Raw genomic sequence first — 18671 nt, forward strand, 5'->3', positions numbered from 1 at the left:
CTCTAGGTGCATCTGGTGGTTTAAATCATTGGGATTTTTTATACTGTTACATGTGTTGTTTCTGTGTGTTCAGCCAAGCAAGAGGAGGAGGATGGGGGAATGTAACTTCTAGCTATGGGACTTATCTAGTCTCCTTAACTATAGTATCTCAACATGTCACTATTTTTAATGTATTTCTTCTCATAACACCTCTGTGATGTAAGACTGTGTTATGATCACCATTGTATTGATGAGAGACACAGAGAAGCTAAACAATTCCCCCAGTTACACAGGAAGTCTTTCTGTGAAAGAGTGGGGAATTGAATGCAGGTTTCCTATGTTGCAAGCTAGTACCCTAATCATTAGGTTAGGGTGGGGGTAGTCAATTATTTTTTGTCAAGTCCAGATTTCTTGACCAAGGTATAGTCAAGGTTTAGACTCCAGAGAAAATAATAATAAAACAACAACAATAATGAGAATAAACAATAAATAAACAAAAAGATTTTGGGGTCTGCTCAAAAGCACCTGGTGGCCCGGATTTGGTGCAGTCTACTTACTGACTACCCCTGGGTTAGGGCTTTCACTAAATGACACTGGGGTACAAATGCCTGCTCTGGTGATGGCCCATCATCCACACAGCAGCTGCATTTTGCCATGTAGTAACCTGTCACTGAATCAGAAACAGACCCAGGGGATAAAACTCCACACACAAGATGAAGCCATGTCTTGGGCAGGCACACACTTGTACTGTAGCTGCTGCTGACAGACTTGGGCTCCCTGTACCTTTACCCTTGGGGATCCCCTGGGGAGCTTGTCCTGCTAATCAAGTATTTCTGACTTGGGCTAAGTCATGTTGTGTGTGTGGATGTGCCCATGGTTTGCCTGCCTGGCTCTGCCAGACTCTGTATGTGGTGTGTGTGGATGTAGGGTGGTTTGGCCTACCGGGCTCCACCAGACTCTGTGTGTGGCTGTACCGTGGCTTAGCCTCTGCCAGTCTCTCTGTATGCGGTGTGCGTGGACCTGGTTTGTGTGCGTGACTTGTGCCAACCTGTGTGCGATCTGCCTGTGACTGATTTGTCACTCGGTGTGGGTGTGTCTGGGTGGGGGGCTGGCTGCCTGGCGGTGGTTGCCTGTGTCTGGCGGTCCGGCCCTGCGTGGGTGGGTGGGCGAGGTGTAGCCTGGCAGCCCACACCTGGCGTTTGCCTCCCCCTGGCAGCACATGGCAGCCCCGGGCCCCCCAGAGGCTGCGGGCCGGAAGGATCCTTGGCTGCGGGGGGGGGCGGTTTCCAAAGGGCCCGCCCCCCGGGGCAGCAGCAGGTCCCGCGGGCCGCGAAGGGGGCCGGCTGGAAGGAGGCGGGGAGCCGGGCAGCAGGCGAGTCCCCTCCCCGCGGGCCCCGCCCGCTGCCTTTGAATCCCGTTCAGCCCCTTGCGCGCTCCCGGCGGAGCCCGGTGGGAAGGGGAGCGGACTCCTGCCGGCGGCGGGGACACGGTGAGTACCCGGCCAGCACAGGCTGGGGGGCCCCGGCTCCAGCCCCGGGGGAGGCTTCCGCCCACCCGGTCGCAGGGCAGCTTCTGCGCTCCCTGGTCACTCGGGGGCGAGATGCGGGGACCGGATCGGGACCGGCGGGGGGGATCCCAGGAGAGGGAACAAAATGCCCAGAAACTTTGGGGAGAAGAGGGGGCGGGGGTGTGCAAAGGGCGGGGCAGCTGGGGGTGCAAGGGGCTGGGAGGGGGCGGGGTGCTGGGGGTGCAAAGGCGCTTGTGGGGAGTGTGTGTGCAAGGGACCGGCAGAGGTCGGGGTGTGTGCGCAAAGGAACCTGCGGTGGGGAGTGCAAGGGGCTGGGGGGGAACTGGGGAGTGCAAAGGCGCTTGCGAGGTGTGTGTGTGCACGGGACCGGCAGAGGTTGGGGTGTGTGCGCAAAGGAGCCTGCGGTGGGGGGGTGCAAGGGGCTGGAGGGGTGACTGGGGAGTGCAAGGGGGCCTGCAGAAGACAGGTGGGTGGGAGCAAGGGGACCCTAAGGGAGAGGTAGGGAGGGGATTGAGATCATGGGGGTATATGAAAGAGGGGAAGAAGGATAGTGGGGGATGGGATACTGCTTAAGGGACCAGGAGTAGGGGGTGGGGGTCAGGGAGTGCTGACCAGGGTGCAGTGCCCAGGTCTGGGGTGCAGAGTCTCTGCACAGACCCTGGGCTGAGCCGGTGGCATGTCTCTGTTAACAGCTCTCAGAGGAGGCTTTGGGGTGGGTTGGTTTGTTTAGCATCATGTTGGATTCTAGTGGCCCTCTTTGTCTGCAGGCGTGTTGGAAATGTCCCTCCGGGAGCCCCCCCCTGCCAGTCTGGGGTCCTGGGGGCTCCTGCTCCTGAGCCTTCTCCTTGCCCCGCTTGCCTGCCAGGCTTGCCCAGCCCCCTGCGAGTGTTCGGAACCAGCCAGGACTGTCAAGTGTGTCCTGAAGGAGCTGAAAGCTGTTCCAGCTGAGATCCCCAGGTACACCCGCAACCTCTTCATCACCAGCAACCAGATCGCTCTCATCAGCAGCCAGGACTTCCAGGGGCTGCCCAACCTGGTCACGCTCTCCCTGGCCAACAACAGGTAATTCCCCAGACTGCCGGTGAGGCTGGGGTGGGGGATGGTGCTTGGGGCAGGGTAAGATTCTCTCTCCTTCACTTGAGGAAATACTCTTTATTTTTACACTGTGCACTGTGGAACTCACTGCCACAAGATGCCCCTGCAGCTAGAAGCTTAGCAGGATTCCCAAAAGAATTCGATGCTTGTAATCAATAATGAACATCCACGTAACCCTCTTGCATAAGGAAAGATCAGTTTATTTCAGAAGGGATCTAAACGCTTATGCTTCAGGGAATGAATCAGCTGCTCGCTGGTGGGGGTTAGGAAGAAACTTCCCCTATGGGCAGGGCATTGCCCATTATGTGGTTGCTTGCACCTCAGAGATGGCACAGCAGGCTAGATGGAGCACTGATCTGGCATGGTTATTCCAGTGTCTGTAACCCATTTGTAAATGGCCATGGCTGTAGCCCCTGCTGGTGCATATTTATACAATAGATATGTGTATGTTGTAAATGTGCACCCCCAACCCCCCATCCTGCCTCCATGTGCATCCTGTGGGAAATCTGCAAGTGCCTTTGGGCTCTTTCTGGTTTTGCTGCATTCAGAGCCCATTGGCCCCTTGAATTAACACAAGGAGCTGACCTCTGAGCGTCTGGACTGGCTAAGCAGGCCTGAGAGGTTAAGGTGGCCGTAGCACCATAATGCAGCTGATAAAGATACTGTTGCATCTGACTCCGATAGGAGAAGGGCTTCTGCTGCACGCCAGCTTTTCCAATGGGTCTGAGTAGTCACACCTAGAAACCTGGGCCCGCTCAGCATGCCCCAGAACCTTTAATTCTCTCCCATGGGACTCAGCGGCTCTAATCCTCAGTCCCATGAAAATGTCTAATTTTCCCGTTGTTATAAATATTAAAAGTGCTGCTGGATCCCACGGGGGAGCCTTTGTCTCGTGAGCCAGAGAAATGGGGCTCCCACTGGATTGTGCCAAACCTTACAGGGCCCAGTCCTGGATGAGTGAGTCCGTAGGAAAGCAAAGCTCTCTTTGGCCTTGCAGAGCGCCCATTGGCAGTGCAGCAGTCTGGCAGGTATTTGGATTTTGTACCTGCAGGGCACATTCAGGAGGCTGTTTGTGTCTAGCGATCCTAGGACCTGTAGAGGACCAATGTTGAGGAATCTTTCATTTTACCTTGGTGTGTGCAGGAAGCCAATGCAATAAAGTATCTGGGGAGCAGGCTGGCAAGCAGTAGTGGGCAAAGCATTTGGGGGAGCCCAGATAGTGGCCCAGATCAGTGTGGTATAAATGGGAACCCTGAGTCCCACTTCCCACCGCCTGCAAGGCCTGATGAGCACAGCAAAGCTGGCACGTGCAGAATTAAATCTGAACTTGTCCTCAGCTCAGTGTGTTGGGAGCCCTTGGTGCACAGATGGCAGGCAGGGCATGCTGCTTTTTGAAGACCCCTGCCCCATGCACTGTGATGGATTTAAGGCAGAGCATCAGCTCAGCCTTGCTGGGAATGAGTTGGCTTCTGGAGGGTGCAGAGCTGCTCTAATGTGACTTTTCTGCAGGCTTCCACCAGAAAACTTCTTGTGAAAGTGACTTGAACTGTTCAAATCCAAACGCAAAGGAGTGGCCTTATAATAGTTCTACTGGGAGCTTGGACTGGGTACTGTAGGATGCTGAGCACGTCCTTCCGCATTGTTGGGTCCAGGTCAGGACTTGGGGAGACCCTGTGTGGTGACTAGCAGCACAAACTGTTAGTCCAGGAGCCAGAGGGAACCACAGGACCTGTCTGTGACTCAATAAAGAATCCTCTATCTGTTATAACTAAGTCCTCTCCCTTCCATGCTTCAGGGAAAGAACCAACCTCTAATCTAAGGGGTTAGGAAGAAATTTCCTCTGTGGGCAGGTTAGTCTAGAACTGCCCACTGCAGAGTTTCTTGCACCTTTGTCCAAGGTAGCTGTTGCTGGCTGCTCTCAGAGACAGGATACTGGGCTGGCTGGACCGTGGGTCTGATCCTGTCTGTCCTTTCCAATGCTTTGTACCAGGAGGGACACTGCAAGAGTACTTTGCGGGGTCACTTGAGACTCGGGTTTGCCTGTCCGGTCTGGTCCTTTGTACCGGTTTCACTGCGTGTTGTGAATATTTGTACCTGGCATTTCTGAAGAGGCTGATTGAGGTACCTCGGCAGTGCTGCCAGGGGGTCTCTCGTGGACTTCGAACAGGGATGCCTTGTACGGCTGTGCTCCGAGCATCAGCATCTGCGCGTGCTGGGACTTGGCCGTCTGTGCCAGAGAGAGCGCGTGAGCCAGAGGTGGGTGGTGTCTGTAGCAGATGGCCAAAAAGGAGCGAAAATCAGATACATTCACTTCCTGGAGTGTTCTCTACAGGGACAGGCCTGCGCAGTGCGAGGGAAGTGAACTTAGTGCGGCCTTGACAACCCTGGAGACTGGAGCACTCGATTTAGCCACCGAGCAGGCAGCAGCAGGAAGCCAGCTACCCTGCCAGTCTCAGGCATGGTAAAGGGTGTGCAGATTGTCCCTGCTCCTTGAACTGTCCGTCATGACAGCCAGCAAGGCGCCGTTTGTACCAGTGGTTTTGTGAAGGAATTGGGCTGAGATCCACCAACTTGTGTCATGCCGGCAGCTGAATGCTGTCAGATGTCAGTACCAAGCTTGGCTGGATGCAAACCAGCATCCTAGGGGAGGAAGGCTGCTTACTGGGTCCGTGAGCCTTGGTATGGAAGGCTGAAAACAGGTGGAAAACCAGGAGCTGTTTTGCCAAGGGACTGCCAGACTGGATCAGACTGGGGTCTACCTAAGCCAGTTTCTTGTCTGCCAGTGCTCCAGGGGAAGGTGCTAGCAACTCTGCAGCAGGCACAGGTACTGAGGTCAGTTTCCCCTCTGATCAGACATCACTTGGGTCGGTATAAGCCCGTCTACATGCAGACCTCCTCTACCATCCGCGCTCCAACTCCCCTTCCATACGGAGTCCCAGCAAGACACAGAGCTAGCCTTGATGATGCAGGGGCCGGGGGGAGGGGGAGGAATTGGGGGCTTGCATGGATGCTTCACCTCTAATGGTACCTGCCAGATGCTGCCTGGGTGGACCAGTGTCTTGCCGGTGCAGTGTTCCCATTCCCTACTGGGCTGTAAGGTCCAGAACTATGAACAGAGCCTGCCAGGCCTTTTCACAACCGGTGGGTTTCTGAAGAGCCTGGGGCTGTTTGGTTTGGTTCAGTAAATTGGGGTCAGGTCCTACCGCAGCATGGAGGCAAAGGGACCACAGAGCCTTTCTCCAGAGGCCTGGAGAGAGCGTGGCACCAGCTCCACTTCAGAGGTCTGGCGTGTAGCTCTCCAGTGCACCAGGCTTTTTGGCTGATACTTCCTGCCTGTCCCAGACCTAGTGCTTAGAACGGTGTTGGGCAAGGCTGGCAAGGCTTAGAGGAGCCCATGGCTGCAGCTTTCCTTGGTTCTCATAATCCTCTGTAGGATGCGCCTGTCTCTGGGCTTGAGGGTGAGGGGCTCACATCCTCAGGCCAGGCCTAGCTGTGGAGTTACAGGACCATGATCAGGAGCTGCCAAAGGATGGCAATTGGAGACCAGTACATGGGGAGGAAAGGGGCCAGAGGGCAAAGACTCTCCTTCCCGCATGGGGAAGAGCCAGGGCGGTGCAGTGGGGAGGAAACATTTTGTACCAACAGCTGTAGCTGGTGTAGGAGAGCGGAAGGGAAAACCCACCATTGTGCTCCTGATCTAAAGAACGTCTTGGGCTCCATCTAGCAGGGATGGCTGCAGATGTTCCCTGGGAATGCTGGCCATCTCCTCTCAATGCTCCTTTCCTCTGCCCCTCCCTGTTGTTCACCCAGCCCCTCAGCGGAGTTTCCCTGTTCTCACTGGCTAGGAAAAAGAGGCAGGAGCAGCCGTCTGCAGGGAACAGAGCTGGGAGGCAAGCGGGGAATATCTGCCATCTCTTACCAACACTTCACCCCAGCAGCCCAGTTGGTTCAGCTGAACGTGGGAGGAGGTCTGGGAAGTGGCTTTGTTCTCCTGCAGGAGCTAGGTGCATGGCATTCATTGTTACCCAAGACATCCTGCTTGGCCTGGCGTAGCTGACCTGCCCTGAGAATGTATCAGGGTCCCACTGATCAGTGACATGTTCTGGTACCCTCAGTCATGCTGGAGCTGGCGTCGTGTGGCCCTTGTTCCTGGCCTTTCTCCCCTCAGTCTTGGTCCTGGGCTCCCCACATGTAGCTCCGCTGGTGCACTTCAGTCCTGACCCGTTTCAGTCTGGGGTGGTGATTTTTGTGATCTGACCAAAATACACTGGGAACTGAGCTGAGTCCATCCAACTCGTGTCACTTGTGTCCTCCGTAACATTTCAAAGCAGGCCTTCGGAGGAGAAAAGCCTGTGGGTTAGACCATGGAATCAGTCAGCCCCTTTTTGCATGGGCCTCTTTAAAAGATCCCCTTGGTACCCACTGCCAGATCAGGTACGTTCAGCAGGGGGAGGAAGGTTTCATCGTGACTTGGGGACCTGTCTCGGCCAGGCCAGGGCAGGCAAGGCTCCGGTTGGCCGCATGTGACTGGTGCCTGATCCCCATGTTCTGTGTCACTCCCACCTGGCCAGTTCCACGGGATCGGCGCTTCTCACCCCACCGCCAGGGAAAAAGAAATGCTGACATTGCCATGGCAACAACCTTACAGGAGACGCAGCTTGGAAACAGACTCTGGCAGGGCTGATGCTGTGGGAACCTCTCTCTTTCTCGACTGAGACCTGCCAGTGCTCTGCGACCTGCCAGGGAGGAGGTCGGTACCCCTGCCTGGTAATCAGCGCCTGGGTTTTGATTGGAACTGACTGGCTTGGGGAAGAGGCAATGGGCTAGCGAGCCTGGATCTCTAACCCACAGCCAGCCAGCATTGGTGAGGGCAGGCTGTACTGTCAGACAGCCAGTCAGTGGCTGATGCAGATGGAGTCTGCGTGATTCCTGTCCTTAGTGGGCAAGTGTCCACATCACCAAAACCACCTTCCCATTAGCACTAACAGGCCCCGTTGTTGGCCAGTTCAACCAAGGGGCCCAAGGCTGGCTGGACTATGGGCTTTGCTCTCCTCCCACTAGAGCCCGCTCTGGCTCAGAGCCAAAGCACGCTGGCAGGGCTGTGGAGAGCAGGGGGGCTGGCACTGCTGCCCATGCTGTAGCTGTTCCCCTGGATAGAAGACTTCAGCCTCCAGCACCTTTCACCAGCACATGGTCCTGAGAAGCTTCGGGATCCAGCGCTGGCCTGAGAAGGAAAGGAGCAGGTGCCCGATGTGGAGCAATGAGCCCACCATGCCTCCGCGGCAGATGGCCAGCTGCAGCTCAGCCTGGAGCAATTCGCAGCGGCCACTGGCCTCTTTGGGGGGCAAAACTGCAGCGCATTTGCTTGCACAGAGGCAGCTTGGGGGTGGGCTTTCACCAGTCACTGGTGACCCTGCTCCACCCCACCAATGTGATCTTTGGAGAAGGCTAGATAGCCCCTAGAATAAACCAGGTCTGCTGCTGCCCAGCCAGACTGTGTTCCCGCCCTCCCGGCAGGGGAACAATACAAAGGACTTGGAATTTATTACGTTCTTTTGTATCTCTATTCACTCTGTGTGGTGTGAGGGCGTTTGAGGCGCTCTAGTTAGTCTGCTTGGAGCAAGGAACTTTGAGCCAAGTTCCTGGGTTCTATAGCTAGAGTCATAGAACCAGGGGGTTAGAAGGGCCCGCAAGGGTCATCCAGTCTAATCTCCTGCCAAGGTGCAGGATTCGTTGTGTCTAAACCATCCAAGCCAGGTGGCTGCCCTGGGTAAGCCATTGTCCAATCAAGTCACCAAGGCCTACATTTTTTCAGAAGTAGCCTCTCATTTTGGCTTTACTCTCTGTGTCTCAGCTTCCTTCTCGGAGGATGGTGGTGAGGGGCTGATGGTACTTCCTGCTGAAGGAGGGTGGTGAGGGATAATGCATCAGCGTTTGCAGAACTCCTCGAAAGGTGCTAGAAGCCTCCTTAGTAGTATCCTCTTGGGATGCAAGCCCTGTGGCGGCTGGTGGCAGAGATGTAGTTGAGTGGCCGGCATTGTTCCAGCCATGGGACTCTTGGCAGGAGAACCAGGCTGAGCTGGGGCTGGTGGGGGCGAGGGAGCGTGTTCCCGTGATCATGTTGATGGGTGTGTGCAATGTTTAAAACTGTCAAATGGCTCTCACGTCACACACAGCCTTGCGAAAAGCCAACTGGGAAGCAGCATCTGTGTCCTGCTCCTGGAATGAGATCTGCAGCCCAATGAGGTCAGTGAAAAGACTTCTGTTGATTCAGTGGGGTTTGGATCAGTGAGCCCTTCATGGCAAATACTGTCTTCCTATGTGTCTGTACAGCGCCTAGCACCCTGGGCCTCTGATTCTGATTTAGAGCCTTTGGGCACCACTGCAGTATAAATAAAGCAAGTTCCATGATCTCCAAATACACAGCGGAGTAAGGAAGTGGAACCTGCTTCCCAGTTCCCTGTGTCCCATTTATCTACCAAAGAAATTAACACCAACTGCCAGCCCTGCTTAGTGTCTTTGCTTCTCTGCTGTGTGCAGTCAGGGTGCAGGAGCTCATTGCAAAAGGACTGGAGGGAAGGGAGACCTCTGCAGAGGACAGCCCCAGTCATCGTCTCTGTGGGTGTCATGAGGCTGCAGCTTTCTCCTGGAGTATTTCTTTAGCAACTGGATTAGGCAGCTGGGTGGGTTAAAGTCTAGGCAAAAACCTTGCTATAGCTTCTCCTTCCTGGGTGGGCCTCCGTATGCTCCCACAGTGGCTACAAAGCCCTGCAAAGGGGCTAAGGCTTCGGAGCTATGTTTAGCCACGGTGGCAGTGAGCCTGGGCACAGAGTGGGAAGAAGTGGCTGCCATCTTAACATAGTTTAGTATTCAAAGGGTGGCCAAACCCTGGCCTGGATGAAGTCAATGGGGGTATGTCTACAGGGCAAGTAGACACCCGCGGCTGGCCCGCGCCAGCTGACTCAGGCTAAGCAGCAGTTCAATTGCAATGTAAATGTTTGAGCTCTGGGACCCTCTACCTTGCAGGGTCCTAGAACCCATGCTTCAGCCTGAGCCCGAACGTCTATACCACAGTTAAATAGCCCCTTAGCCCAAGTCAGCTGGCACGGGCCAGCCGCAGGTGTCTAACTGCAGGGTAGACATACCCTGTGCATCTTGCCATTGGTTTCCGTGGGAGCAGGATCAGGCCCCGTCATCAAAATTCTAGGCTCGTTCTGTCTAAGCCAATGCCTGAGCTACCAGGATGTCTTGGCTGTAGGGCAGAGAGACTTGAACTTGCTGCTTGCGTCCGTTTAAGTAGGAGGGGTGCTTAGCTCAGGGCTCACGTTCCCCCTTGGTTGCATCTGGGTTCTGTAAGAATCGCTCCTCTTCATAATAAAAACGCCACCTTCGGAGCCAGGGGTGCCTGACAAACGGCAGTCAGTTAGCCCTCCCGCCGCGCTGATAGGGGTCACGTCAAGCACCTCTGAAATCCAGCTGCCGCCTGGAAACACCCCAACCCGTTCGCCTCTAGCCAAACAGAATGGGTTGGATTCCGACCTTACGCTGGCGTCCGCCAGGAGGAAGTGCGTGGAGCTAGACGCGGTAAAATCAGCGTTGGGTCAAGTCACTTCCTCGAGAAGCGGCTCCGACGGCAGGTGTCAGGCGTGTTCAAACCCAGATTTAAAGGGCCAGCGTGCGGCAAAGCACTGCACACACAAGCCTCAGTTTCTGAGAAGCCATTTCCAGCCTCTGCCTTTGGCCAATAGTTAGTAGAATGTTGCCTGAAGCTCAGGCATGGCAGACGCCTGAAACTTCAGGCGTTGCAAAGGAAAGGAAGCGTCAGCGCTGAAGCTGTCCTGAGCTGCTCCTCGGGCTTATGGCTCGGGACGGTGGGACTGAGACAAAACCCTCCCATTTCCCTCTAATAATCCCATGAGCCACGAGGAACTGGGTCTCTTACCGGTGCCTCAAGCAGCCAGAAAACGGGCCTGACTCTCCAGTGACCTGGCTAACTGCAGTGGAGTTTCTCCTGATTTACACCCAGCTGAGTGGGAGGAGGATCAGCCCCTATGTTTTTATTGTATGGAACCAGAATGGTCCAAGGAACATCCCAAATCCACACTAAAGACCCCTCTGGGATCAGTATGTTCCCAGATGTCACAGGAATGTTACAGACCTCCAGCCAACTCCTTTGTGGGGGGAACGAGGCCCTGTGCTAATAGAGAACTGAGTGCCCTCACCTCCTATTGAAGTCAGCGGGAACCGCAGATATTCAGCGGTTTGCAGGATCGGGCAGCTAAGGGCAGGAATAATTCATGCTCTTGAAATTGACTGACACTAAGTGGCATCACCCTGCCCCCACCCCCCTGGGAAAGGAGGAGAGGAATAAACAGTTCATGCAAAGGCCTTTTGGCCACCCCGGGTCCCTTTGTCGCTCACATGTGGGAGGCATGAATGATGAGGAGCATCTGGAGGTAATCACCTTCTCGGAGGGTGGCTGACTCCTGCAGATCCTCAGAGATGTGTTTCCACCCACAAACATTTGCATTTTGGAGACCAGCATGTGCACATCTGACAGTGGAATTTGGTTCTGTGGGTGTGATTTAAAACTCTGCTTCCCTTAAAGGGACAGGGGCAGGTTCCAGAATAACACTAAGTCCTTCTGTGGTGGTGGTCATCCCTCACCTCTCAAATCACTTTACAAAGGTGCAAATGGGGAAACTGAGGCCCAGAGGAAGTGACATGACTTGTCCAAGGCCAGACAGTGAGTCAGTGGCAAAGGCGAGAGTAGGAAACTTTTTACTGAAGAATCCAAGGGCCGGGCACACACGACCTGTTGCATGAAATATCTCCAGAGGGAGAACAAATATGTCCTTGAACATGCAGGTTTCTTGGGATCTATGTAGTTGCAACTGGAGTCATTCCCTTCAAGATTCAGGTGTTCATGGAAGAAGGAAAAGATACAAAGGTTCTTGTGTGTCCCTCGCAAGCAGGAGTCCCAGTGTTGGTACTGAGAGCATGAAGGCTTCTCTCAGAGGAGAGACCCCAGGTGGTTAATGATATTGTCTAGGCTTTCTAACCAATGGTTGGAAAAGCATCCAAAATCAGATCCCACTGGGCCCCACACTCTTGTTAAATGTGAAGGGAAAGTTAGTGCAGGTAGGCAGTGCTGCTTGCCATCCCTACAGGCTGAAATCTTCCATTTGCCCACGACGCAGTTACTACGTGGACCTCGCCAGTGTATCTCCAGCTTGATGCAGAGGGGAACACCCTTAGAGGTGCAAAAGGAGTTCTTTCTCCAGGGCCCATTCATACCTGCCCCCTGGGAAGTGGACTTAGACCCAGCAAACTCATTGCATATAGGCATTGACTAGTCATTGGGTGGTAACAGCTTTAGGTCTGGGTGGGAAGGGCGACCTAGAAGTGAAAGGCCCCAGTTCTGAGGTGCTGGGCCGTTGCCAAGGGATGGAATCGGAGTCATACTTTCTGTTCGGTCTCCTGGGATATTTGACATGAGCATGACCATTTCTCTCTCCCACCCCAGGATCAGTGCTGTGGAGTCCCAGGCCTTCTCTGCCCTCCCCAGCCTGCGTTACCTGGACTTGAGCAATAACCGCTTGGCTACCATCCATCCTGACGCTTTCAGCTCCAGGAACAACTCCATCCGGGAGCTGAACCTGAGCCGCTCGTTCTACAACTCCTCCGCCATCCGGCCCGTGGCAGCTGCCATAGTCCAGGGCGGCTTCCGGAGCCTCTCCAAGCTGGAGCTGACCAACAATGAGATAGTCTACCTGCCGCTGGGCATGTTCTCCAGCCTCCGCAGCCTCCGGCACCTGGACTTGAGGAACAACTCCCTGGTGGACATCAAGAACTCCACCTTTGCTGGCCTCCACCTCGAGCACCTCGACTTGACCTTGAACGCCCTCAAGACCCTGCGGATCGAGGCGCTGGCTGAGCTGGGGAGGCAGCTGCGCCTTCGCCTCTTCCTGAGGGACAATCCTTTCGTGTGCAACTGTGACATCGAGGACCTGGTGAGCTGGCTGAATCAGAGCCAGCAGGTGGCCGACATGGAGAAACTGGTCTGTGTCTTCCCCCGGCACCTCCAGAACACATCCCTGTTGGACCTGGCCGGGGCAGAGCTGGGCTGCCACTCCAGCCAGCACAGCAAGAACACTCTGCAGACCTCCTACGTCTTCCTGGGCATCGTTCTGGGCATCATCGGCATGGTCTTCCTCTTCGTGCTCTACCTGAACCGCAGGGGCATCAAGACGTGGGTGAACAGCACGCGGGACGCCTGCCGCGACTTCATGGAGGAGTATCGCTATCGTTACGAGATCGACTCCGACCCCCACGTCACCCAGGTCGCCACCTTGGACATATGACCACGTTCCTCTCGGGAGCCCACGTGGGGCTCTTTGGATGGCTATGTGAGCTTCCAGGGGTGGCCTGGTGCTGCCCATCTCCAGAACCAATTCATCTGCTTGGTGATGAGCTGCGACACTCCTTGTGACGGAGTTAGAACTTTTTTCTTCTCCTGTCTGAGGGACCTTGCTGGGGGGAAGGCGCAATCTCCCCCTGCATGGTCTGTCTCTTGCACTGCATTACCGGCCCTAGGGGAACCCCTCTGGCAGTGGGACTCGGCCTTGGGCAGATCTCTTTGTGGGCATTATAAAGGGGACACAGGAAGGGGATTTCTGCCTCCCTTTGGCTTCAAGCTTCCATTCGGGTATTTTTGGGGTGGGAGGCTCTATCCAATGCAGGGAGTTGCTGCAGTGGGAACACAAGAACTGCCCCACGGGACCAACCCACTGGCTGTTAGCTCGGCATCCCCGCTCTTCTACAGCATCAATGCAAACTTTTGATATAATGCAATAATAAACCTTGGGGGTGCGTGGGAGAGTCCTTCCTAACCCCAGCTGAAGATCAGCCTACGCCCTGGAGCATGTGGATCGAAAACCCTGGGAATGGTTAGTTTAGCTCTGAAGCCACTGCTGCCAGTGGAGGGAATGAGCTGTAAAAACCCAGGGCTGTGTCTCCAACGCCTGCTAGGGGGCCCCAGGCCAGCAGTGGCAGGACAGCTGGGATTTCACAAGTATCCTGGGATGAAAGGGCTAGTGTGGTGGACTCTCCTCCTGCTTTCTGAGATGCTGGCTGAATCCTGGGGACACCAACAAATCCCTCCTCGCACAGGCGCCCCACAGGAGCTGGGCCGGGAGGGAGGGGAAATTTTACACGGGGGAGGGGGAGGGTTCTTTTAGGGGTTTTAGTACTGTACATATTGTAAACCAGGGGAATAGACGGGGGGGAGGGAGGATTTTGTTTTTCTCAATGCACTGAGCACACAGAATAAGTGTCCCAGCTGCTGGCAAATTCCTGTTACGACCTAAGGCCCAGATGGTTAACGCTACGGCGGCGGTGCTGCACGCCGTGTCATGACGCCCAACTGACTTAGGAGCCCAATCGCACTTTCCGAAGAGATTTAGGCAATTAGGCTCAAGGGATTAGGCTCCCCAGGCAGCCTGGTGTTGGGCTCTGAGTGCAGCAACGTGATAGCGTCACCGGGCTGGGATCTTCCATGCCAACCTTCCTCTGGGGTGTCAGTTCGGGGGTCACCGCACGTGCCGTAGGGGCTGACGGTTGTACTCCAAACGGGATGGCGGCTGCCTTCCCCCCAAGGTGGGGGGAACGTGCTCTTATTGGTTTTGTTGCCCGATTCTGACCAATAAATGATTTCTCAAACTGTGTCTTGATGTTGGTGTGAAATAAAAGGTGTCTCCGAGCCCTGGGGGAGCTGGGCTGCAGCTGGGGAGCAGAGGTCCCTTAGCGTGGACTCTGGGCAAAGTCCAGAGCAGGCGCTGTATGGCTAGACTGTGCACCTGGTTCTGGGCTGGGGCTGACCCTCCTTGTGGCCTCTTGGCAGGAGCCTCTAAAAGCCAGTAAGGGGCTCTGGCCATGTTCCCTGGCAGCTGGACTGGCTGAACTCCTGCAATCAGAGACTGTGATCTTCCTTTTGGGACAGACTCTCCAGCAGCCACAGGGTGTGAGGGTGGCACGGGTTATGGCATACAGTGACACACCAAGACCATGACCCATTAGCTTTTTGCAGGGGCTGATTCTTTGAGGGGGAATGCACTGTAGTGCAGTATTCCATCCTGTTGGTTGCCTAGGAAAACTGAGGCACAGACAGCCCAATTCACCACTGCCCTGCAGGGCAAAGGGGACGTGAAAGGCTGCCATGTTGCTCTGCTATCCTGTGTCTGCAGCAGGGGGATGGTGAACTGGAGCCAGAGAGGTTAAGGCCCATTGTGATAGAAGGGTAAGGTGCCTCAGCTCCTGGTGGCCATCTTGAGACAGCTAGTTGCTGCAGGAACCCAGCCCCTCTGAACGCCAGGCCTCAGGTGTCCCAGGATGGAGACACCCCGGGGCCAGGCCCCTCTAGAAAGTGCCGCTCTAAGACTTGTTACAAGGGCTCTCAGCTGCAGAAGGGAACCCAGGAGTCCTGCGTTGCATTCCCATGCTCCAAACAACCGCCCCGTCGAGTTGGCAGCTGCTGGATGTTAAGGAGTGGGTGGCCAGAGCGTAGCCACGTCCTCTGGACAGAATCGATCCATCCTTTTCCTCAGCCGCTGGCCAAGTGTCTCAGGCTCTCCAGCACTGCCTGCTCCCGAGGGCGGTGGAGGCAGAAGCCCCAACTATCCCCAACGCGCTCTGTCCTACCGCTGGTTTCATAGCCTCCCTCCAGCCCACGGCCAAATGATGCGTCTTCTGGTGCCCTCGGAAATCCAGAATCCCACCTCCTGGGCTCCCTCCTGTGATCTCATTCACAGCGGCTGCCGTGGAGGGTGGATACGCCCCTGTGTGTGTTTGTGGCCTCTCTTTCAGCCCTCTGGTTCTCGGGGTGTGTCTACCCTAGGGGGAAGAAGTGTGGTTTCACCCCCGGGGAGCTAACACAGGGTGACGTCCTAGTGCGGACAAGGCCTGGTACTTTCCACACCTGTTGGCTTCCCCCTTGACATAACAACAACCGGTGTGAAAATGACATCTATCCGGCCTACACTAGGATGTTACCGCAGCCGAGCACACCTTGTTTCTTAGCCAAGACAGGGCGGGTTTTCGTCTGTAAATTGCCTGGGCTGGGCTGGACTGGGATTAGCAGTTGGAGGGGCAGGATGTTAAGTGCTGTCAGGCGCTGGGAGACCGGGGGGGCGGAAAATATTGCTACAATTTCAAAACTCCCCTTTCGAGGCCTGACTGAGACACTGCTGGTATAAAAAGTAGGTGTCTGGAGTGGGGGGAGAATGAGGGGCCTTACGGGACAGTGCCCAAGGAGCGTCCCGAGGTGTCAGTGGGGGAGCAGAGCACTCTGGAGGGAAGCAGCAGCCCTTTCCTGGTGACAAAGAGCAAGCGGTGAGTCTTGAGAACTAAGCTCTGGATGTCTTCCAGGAGGTGGGGAGCACCTGGGCCTCCCCAGCCAAGCTCTCTGCCTTGCCACAGGGCAGCAGTGAGCCCCTGGCACCAGTCTCTTTGCAGAGACTCCCTCACCCCAAGCCCCGGGGTGTTTTCCAGCTGTGCTGGGCGTCTGGATGCCATTAGTCACTAGGAGCAGACTGCCCAGCTGCTGAGAGGGACCATCAGCTGCTTCCTTCTTCCCCAGTGATCTCCACGTAAATCGAGAGAACGACTTGCCCGGCCGGGGGAGCGTCTGCTTTGGGGGAACCACCTGCATGCTGGCACAAGGGTGCCAGCACGGAGGTGGCACTGCCAGGAGAATTCTGCACAGCTCCCAGACGGCTCTGACGCAGCCGGATCCCCTTGGTCTTTCTTTTAAAGGCTGGGAGTGGGGAGGGAGGTGCTTTTGTTCCGAGAGGTATTTCCTGTGACCTCGAGCAGGAAAACATCCCGGTAGCATTTTGGGGGCAGTGGGTGGGGGTGGGGGTGGGGGTGGGGGGAGAAGCTCAAACAGCTGGAGTCCTGAGTGATATTGTCAGGGCACTGCTGGGAGGAAGCTCACACTGTGGGTGTGTGTGGGGGAAATCTGTCATTGTGAGGGCACTGCAGAACGGACGATGGGTTCTGCAGGCTGGACTGGACACAGCGCCCCCTGGCAACCTTCAAAAAGGGGCCTCTCATCCCCCCCCAGCAGTGAAACTCCCCCCTTCCTGTCAGAGGCTGCTGAGAAGTGGAGGTGCCCCCTGGGTAGGGGCCCCCGGATGCACTGGCCCTGTCTGGCATCTCCCCTAGTCGCCAGGGCAGGAGAGCGGCTGATGGAGCAGGAGACCCCGCGGGAGGCAGCGGGACTGGAGACTCTCAGGTGCAGACAGGCTAGTGGGCGCTTGTGCCTCACGGGCACTGGAGCCTTCACAAGAGCTCAAGCGTGCCCCCTTGTGGCCACAGAGGACTGGAGCCCGATGCCCGAGGGGCGAGGCCTTCCTAGGCGGGGTTGGGTGGGTTTGTGCCAACTGCTTTGTGCTCCTGCAGCCTGGCCGAGTGGCAGAAAGCGAGCCGGGGCCGGGGAGAGGCAGGTACCCAGGGGGAGGATGCAGGATCTGAGCAGGCCCTAGTCTGCGTCCTGCAGCCCTGTGTGGAGCAAGGAGCTGTCCGTGAGACTGGTCCTTGCCCCTCACGTCTGGTGGAAGCCAGCAGGAGACCTATTGCTGGAGACGGTTAATGGATCCGTTAGAGAGAGAGAGAGGCAGGGCCAGATTAACGCAGGGGCTTTAGGGGCTGCAGCCGAGGATCTCAGGCTAAGGGGGGCCCCACAACAGGCCTGTTGACATGGGGGGCAAAGGGGACAATTGCCTGTTCGACTTAAAAGAGCCCAGAGGCCCTGGCCACTGCTGGCAGTGCAGCGGGGCTAAGGCAGGCTTCCTGCCTGCCCTCGCTCCGCGCCGCTCCTGGAAGCATCCAGCACGTCCCTGCAGCCCCCGGGGGCGGGGTGTGTGTGTGTCTCCATGTGCTGCTCCCGCCCTGAGTGCCGACTCCGCAGCTCCCATTGGCCTAGGAGCCAGAGGGGTGTGCCGGTTGGTTTTGGGAGCCGCCTGACGTAAGGGCCGACCCCTTGACCCCCTCCTGCATCCCCGCCCCCTGCCGCAGCCTAGAGCCTGCACCCTCTCCTGCACCCAAACTCTCACCCAGAGTCCACATCCCCTCCCACACCCAAACTCCTTCCCAGAGCCCACATCCTCTCCCACACCCAAACTCCCACCCAGAGCCCACATCCCCTACCACACCCAAACTCCCACCCAGAGCCCACACCCACTCAGATAGGGGCCCCACAAAATCGAATAGCCCTGGACTCACAGGAGAGTTAATCCGGCCCTGAAGAGAGGTGCTGACCGCTGGGGTTAGGGGATTCTGGATCCTGACCCCTGCCATGGGACCGGGTACTCGGGGTATTCGCCTTCTAAACAGTGAGTCAGGAGCCACAGACTTCAGTTCTGCGGCTCCCGATAGGGCCCCAAAGCCACCTGCTGAGGGTGGGCAGAACTCTCCTCCTGAACCCCTCAACCACGGACAGCCCCGGGGTGTGCCCAGGGGGTGAAGGACCTGGCTGCAGACACCAGTGGGGCTGCATCCCCCTGTAGCCGGAGGGGGAGAGAGCAGTGGGCCAGGGGCACCATGGCCAGCTGCGTGTCGAGGCGACTCACGCGAGCGATGCCCCAGCGGGTGCAGCCTGTGGAACTGAGCCGAGGCTGGCTCATAGATACCCCCCACCCACACCCACACGCTGGGACGGCAACGGCTCCCTGGTGGGGTGGTCAGCTGTGCCCCATCTGGGGGCAGCCAGGATGTAGGCTCAGCTCGATTTATCCCTGGCAGCTACTGGGAGCACCCCCCGGGACCTGGCCTGGCAGGGAGGGTGGGCAGCGATTCAGAAGGGAAGGGATGGGGGTGGTTTCTCTGTTTGGTGCTGGCACCCAGGGCCCCCCCATCAGGATCAGGCCCCCTCGTGCTGGCTGGCGGCCCATGATCCTGCCCTGATGAGCTCCTGGTCCAGCCGGGTCTCTCTGGGTTGCGGAGACCCCGCAGTGTGCGCGGCTGGGCTCTTCGGCTGTGCCACCCCCTCGTGTCTGACACCGCCCAGTCC

The 18671-nt window shown here is 56.6% G+C and overlaps 1 protein-coding gene across 1 annotated transcript; it reads left to right on the plus strand.

Moving 5' to 3' along the window:
• Window positions 1-1359: 1359 nt before the first annotated feature.
• On the plus strand, window positions 1360-12981 carry LOC141974434 (trophoblast glycoprotein-like). Its single transcript, XM_074934142.1, has 3 exons — window positions 1360-1468; window positions 2275-2569; window positions 12129-12981. Exons 2-3 carry the CDS (start codon window positions 2286-2288, stop codon window positions 12964-12966), a joined length of 1122 nt encoding a protein of 373 aa, XP_074790243.1. The 5' UTR covers window positions 1360-1468; window positions 2275-2285; the 3' UTR covers window positions 12967-12981.
• Window positions 12982-18671: the final 5690 nt, after the last annotated feature.

The sequence above is a fragment of the Natator depressus genome, chromosome 19, assembly GCF_965152275.1.
Source record: "Natator depressus isolate rNatDep1 chromosome 19, rNatDep2.hap1, whole genome shotgun sequence".
Taxonomy (NCBI): Eukaryota; Metazoa; Chordata; order Testudines; family Cheloniidae; genus Natator; species Natator depressus.